General features: G+C 42.0%; 1 protein-coding gene across 3 annotated transcripts in view; it reads right to left on the reverse strand.

Annotated features, from left to right (window-relative positions):
• pkp2 (plakophilin 2) overlaps nt 1-5,097 on the reverse strand; it is a 20,008-nt gene extending 14,911 nt beyond the window's left edge. For all 3 annotated transcript variants that reach the window (XR_003669578.1, XM_028396729.1, XM_028396716.1), the window contains exons 1-7: nt 4,779-5,097; nt 3,738-3,808; nt 2,415-3,031; nt 2,192-2,330; nt 1,631-1,838; nt 1,367-1,544; nt 52-169 (exon numbers count right to left, since the gene is read on the reverse strand). Coding sequence is in view for 2 of the 3 variants with exons in the window: in XM_028396729.1 (XP_028252530.1) it covers nt 52-169; nt 1,367-1,544; nt 1,631-1,838; nt 2,192-2,330; nt 2,415-3,031; nt 3,738-3,808; nt 4,779-4,971 (1,524 nt within the window). In the remaining variant the exon portion in view is untranslated. The remainder of the gene's footprint in view (nt 1-51; nt 170-1,366; nt 1,545-1,630; nt 1,839-2,191; nt 2,331-2,414; nt 3,032-3,737; nt 3,809-4,778) is intronic.
• Nucleotides 5,098-6,100: the final 1,003 nt, after the last annotated feature.

Below are 6,100 nucleotides of genomic sequence, written 5' to 3' on the forward strand. Positions count from 1 at the left end.
TATTAATTCATACTGACACTCAAATGGTTGAAGTTTTTATTTTCATCTCACCTTGTCATCTGTCTTAAAGTTAGCCACCGCTCCTCGGATGTAGTAGACCAGAGAGTCGATAAGGTTCTCACACTGCCTCATGGCTCTCCTGACATCTGGGCCTGCAGAGCTCAGGTTTCTGGAAACAAAAACATTATAATGTAACATTTGTGTCAGACAAGCAGTAGATCCAAATTAAAATAATATAAAGACATTCAGGAAATGGTCTGAAGTCTATTTGTAATCAGGTGTGGACAAAATAAATTCAGTCAGATAAAAGAGAAAGGACATTAGAGTTTTAGACTCTTCACCCTCCGCTAAACCTGTCTGGCCTGTTTATTGCTTTTTATGACCCCTGTCCTCATAATCTCTTTGCTCTTGTGTGAATAGGTGGTGAAAAGATGGTTGTTTCAGTCTGTTAATGTTGGTCAGAGGCAGGCACTTGTTCTTTGAAATCTGCTGTCATTGCAGTTGTTTATCGTTTGGAATCTTTATTGATTGATTGTAGTCTTCTGACTGGATGTCGCAGTATTAAAATGTAACTCACACAAGCAGTGTAGCAGTAAAATTATGTTTCTAAGCAAATACATAGCAAAATGGACTCGGCTGAGACCGGATACTTGTGGAACTCCGCAGGAGTGGGGACTCAAAGAAAACCAAAATTCCCCCAGTCTAGATTAGCCAGCAATGCTAATAATTCAATTAATAATCCATCTTTTAACCATGTAATTTCACCAGATATGACAAATTATTCCACTAACTACTACAGCACTTCGAGGAAAAAATAAATAAACAACACTCTAAAACCACAACAACAAGTACGGTAGTCTTTGTGTTACTGTGAAACAGATATGGAAGAGGAAGTCTGTTTTGTCATGCAGTGGGAGCTCAAAAGGTTTTAGAACATGATGAGGAGAACTTGATAACATTGGGTCAAGCAGGACAGAATGATTTCAGTTCAGCCGAGCGAAGAGAAGAGAGAGACGATGAATAATTCAGTCTTTCACTCTTTTCATCTGGCTATAGTTGCTAAGGCAGCAGTGTGCCTGATACCCCCTGCATTGCAAACAGAGATATGATGTGCATCTAAACAAGCAGGAGGAAACATCTCAGACCAATTCAGAGTGAAGTCTAAATATTAGTAGTAGTTAACATGGCAGTCTGCTTCTTTTTAAAAGGACAATTTCAGTTTACCATTTCAGTAACACTGCTTGCTTATAAACTCATACAAAGTAATGCTGACTTGCCCTCTTGCCCTCTGAAGGATCATAAAAACTTTCACTTTATGGCGCACCACTCATAAATTACGAACACTGCAAAAAAATAAGACACTCACCGCAGGCAACCGGTAGCATTGTAGAAGGAATCGTTGTCAGCTAGGAGCTCATCTTTTGGGTTCTCACCTTCAGAAATGCCCGAGCTGGGCACCAGGACTGACTGAGTGATGACAGATAAGGATTCTCTGGAGAGATGGTCCTTTAAAAGGTCATGAGAGGAGAGGTTCCACAGTAGACCTAAGAGTCAGACAGAAATATAATATTGTTTGCAAAGATGTTCATCTCATTTTTTTACAAGATGGTACAAAATAAATGAAACTGACCAGAAAGCTGGCACCTGGTCTCCATGTCCCGGCTGCTCCTCAGTGCCTGCGAGATGACGGACAAACCATCAATTTCCTTCACTTCCATCTTATTCTTGCTGCTCTGGTAAACCACGTTGCGTAGTGCTCCGGCAGCAACACGCTGCACCTCCTCACTGTCAATGTTAAGAAGCTCCAGGAGCTTTCTGATCCCACGGAGGTAGTACATCTGAAAACAAGAGCAGTGAATGATCAAAGAATGAAAGCACTGATGTAACCTCCAAAGCTGGCAACACGTCAGATTGCTTTGCAAGTTTCAGAGATGCGACAGCTACTCATTTCTTTAGGCAGCGCTAACAGGCTCGCTAATATAGATCACCAATTTTGAAACATTTCCATGAGAGATGCAAATGCTTTTCAAGCTTTTTTATGTGAAACATGGATGCTTTATAGATTTTTCAAGTGAGTCAAACCATATTCAGATTCATTATTACTTTTATTTTCTCTTTAAAAGTCTAATTTTATATCTTTACCTGCCACCAAGTATTGTTGTGAATCACTATATTATAGGATTAGACATACCATGTTCTTAGCATCAGCACTCAGGAAGCATTGGTTTTGTATGTAGCTGGCTGCAGAGATCAGTGTCTCCTCGTTATCCTGGCTCAAAAGTTTCACGGCTCTCTCCAGTGACATCTCTGGAGGCTTGTTCGCTGAATTTCTGTGTGAGGCGACAAAAATGGTCACAAATCATGGGAACATATCAAATTATTAAATGTACAGAGTGAACACACACAGGTCTTACAGTGTCATGACGTTCTGTATCTGCTGAACGGGGAGTTCGACTCCCACCTGTCCCCCCATGTCCACCTCCATGCTGGTGACAGAGGGCGGGTATGAGCTCATTCTGAGGGACCTCCGGCCCTCCTTTCTCATCTGAGGCAGCCAAGAAAAGCCTGCATCAGGCTGGATAGGACTCAGCATCATATCACCACTGGGTCCCTGCACCGTGTGCTGGTCCCTTTTCACAATACTTTGCTTCTGACTCCACCGGGAGCTATAGTCACCATTCTGCTGGAATCCTGCGCTCGCAAACACAGGTTGTGTTGCTGTAGTCTGTCTAAGAGACCTCCGGTGGTAGCTTCCGTGCGCAGCCACTGATGCATGTGGGCGGGAGCCACGAGGTGCCTCAGAGAAGGCGTAGCGTCGAAATGTGGACCCTTGTGGGCGGTGCAGCAGAGTGCCCATCATGTGTGAGTAACTGGGCCTTGGGAGGGTTTGCATCCCATGACTAATGGTGCTGTAGTTGAAGCGAGCGAGATGTAAATCTGGGCTCGGGGTTGGAGACACTTCCACCCTCCTGGATGGTGTTTGTGTGCGGTGGGTTGACAGTGAGCGGTTGGAGATGCCAGATTCATTAACCTGTTAAAAAAAAAAAAATCACAATCAATCACAAAAATAAATGTTTTATAAAATTGTCTATTATGTAATACAGTTGGATAATTCAGTATTCAGTAAACTCCTATTTACATGAATTATATTATATGGAATATATTTTGTTATTTAAAGGCTATAAGCAAATGCAGTTTAGGTTCAAAAAAATAATGATTTTTAAATGAAAAAAACCTTGTTTATTTTAAGTAAGCAACAAATTGAAGAACACAAACATAATCAACACTAAATAACATTTATTTAGTTACAAAGGTGAGTTATCATTATAGCAACTGATTAGTACCATGATAGTGAAGTAAACATGTATTTTTGAAGTTTTTGGACGCCATACACCACATGGCAAATAGTCAGAGCGTGTTTGTAATGTAGAGCATTGATTCATTTGAAGCCGTGAACACGCAGCAGCAAGCAGATCACAGACTCCTCTTTGTCTATATACAAATTATGGAGTACAATATTTAAATGACAGCACGATGGAAGCCTGCAGGTCTGAGTAGTTCATTCTTTTATGGAGGACAGGTAAGAGAGCTAGATGCAAATGCAGCAGACTGACCTTGATTGCTATCTAGCTGCTTATCTGTTGTCAGATCCTTTAGTTGCTTAAACAGCCATTAGATAAACATTTGGATGAAGATGACTGAACTAAATAAATGTGTGTGTGTAAAAGGTGCCTTACCTTCATTATTGGTAAATATCCATCTGTAGCATCAAAGCTTCTTGCTGTGCTTTTCTGTAAGTGGACACCACCTGGAACGAGTCGAGGAGATCTTGTTAGAGAACTCCGTTCCATGCTGTAATTACCTAAACGCATGGCGACACTGGCTCGTGTCAGGGGAGTGATTCCCACCCAGCTATGAAGGGAAAGAAAACACTAGCAGCACTGTAACCTGCTCATTTGTATGAAGAGGAGTTGACAGGAGGAAGAAAAGACGTAGGTCGATAATAAACCCAGTCTGTTAATTATTAATGTCATTTCTAGACAGTATCTTCAATACCACTATACCACTTCACCAGGAACTTTAGAGACCAATAATTGAGAAGATTATCAGTCACATTTAGGACAGATTTGTTTTTACTTTCCACAGTGTAAGCCGTGTCTAAATATCTAATATAATAATATAGCCCATCGTCATTTAGTCCAATAAATAATGGCAGATTTGCTGGAGAACAGCGTATGATGAAAAGCGTGTGATATGCTGTCAGCGTTAAATGAAACTGCAGAAACCTGTTGGACAAGACAACGAGCCACTGTGCAGAAAAATGTGTTTAAATACTGGTAAACCTCCAGCAGGCTTAACACAACACGGATCCTGTGTGCAGAGAAGACCATGTGTCAGGTGTGTCAACAATACAGAAAGGTTAAGCAGGATATTGTTTAGCTACTCAAGCTGTTAAAATAAAAACAAATAGGAGAGTTTTTGTTTATAATAAACACGTTCAATAAGAGAATAATGGGTTTAAATGAAGAGGCACGTGGGATTGAACTGTCTGATTCAGTGTCTGAGGTTAAAATTTACGTTTAGGATGGTGATGAATAGTGAGAAAGGATGATGTGACTTCCCCCCGCTCTCTTGGGAGTGCCACCCCTCCACCCATGATTTCCATTATGCACATTATCCCTTCAGGTGGAGGCAGAGGAGTGGCCTGATGTGCATCTGGTTTCCTTCTGAACAAATCCAGGCATTTATAGTGTCAAACGGAATAATGTACTAATTACCATTAGAAATGGGTTTTCTTGCTTTCCGGGCCAGTGTCAGCTGCACTTGATGGTGGACACGGAGGCTCCGTTCGTTTGAATCAAGTTTCGTCGAGGACCTCGGAGTCGGCTCGGCCGGCAGAGCCAGACTGGTGTCCTCCAGCACGAAGGAGTCCTGCGCAGGTAGCGCCGATTTAAAAAACACCTCATCCATTCTTGAGACACACGAAATAAGAGTCTAAGCGGGTTTCTTCATTTAAACGGCGCTGATAGCCAGCTCTGCTCTGTTTTGTTTCCCTCAGGTGGGTCGAACAGCGTCCTGACGGTGCGGAGGGCGGGGCTTAAGGCGCACCTGAGGTGTCAGGTGTCACCACTGGGGAGGTATCAGCTAGCTCTACTTCTATTATGAATGTGTGTGCATTAACGCAGGTTCCATTTCACTGCTTGTTGAATAAAATGCTGTAGAGTTTTATTTTATTTTATTTTATATCACCAAAAATTGAGATATTTTTGGACTGATATGACTGAGATTAGACAACGTTTTTCTCTCGCTTCAAGTTCTTCTTCTGTTTGACTCCCCATGGGTAACAACTCTACCCAACGCCACCTAGTGGACAGGCAGGCAATTATACAATTCTCCCAATTTCCACAGTTACTACAGTGCTTGTGGGTCTGAAAAAAAGACTTGGAGGAGACAAACTACCAGATCATCTGTGATCAAATCGGTACAGACATGGACAGCTTGATCATTGGAAACGAGAATCTGACAGAACAGATCCAGGTCGTGAACCAACAGATTCAGATCATCAAACAAAGGAAGGTCATATTTAGATTATAAGTATTATATTTGACCTTATTTATTGTGGCTTTAAGTCTGAATTGTGAGTCAATCATGGCTCCCTAGTTGGGTGTGTGACATTGTTCGTGCAAATGCTTTATTTTTGTTCATTTTTACTTTAATTTTTCACTTTTTGTGAAGTGTTGTTGTGTTTTGACCTTCATACATTTCCTCTACCACCAGACCAACGACTGATTACTGCAGAGAACTGTCTTACCTGTTCCCACCTGTGCCTGCGGGTATTGAGCCCCCACAGTTCACTTCTAACAAAGGAAGCTATGCATGCTTGTCCAGAAAGCAGGAAGATGGAGTGGCTGTGGGCAATCTGATCTACTGTGAGACTATCATGAGGGTGTCCCCTACACCAGAGCATCACCTGAATAATCAAAAGGTCGCCCGCTCTATGGTTCTAGTGTGGGACACCGGTTCTGTATCTGCTGCTGCCTCACAATTGGACTGGCACTTGTGCTCTAGTACAACTGGTTATTCTGTTCTGTCTGTTTCC

This window comes from Parambassis ranga, chromosome 2, assembly GCF_900634625.1.
Source record: "Parambassis ranga chromosome 2, fParRan2.1, whole genome shotgun sequence".
In the NCBI taxonomy this organism is placed as follows: Eukaryota; Metazoa; Chordata; class Actinopteri; family Ambassidae; genus Parambassis; species Parambassis ranga.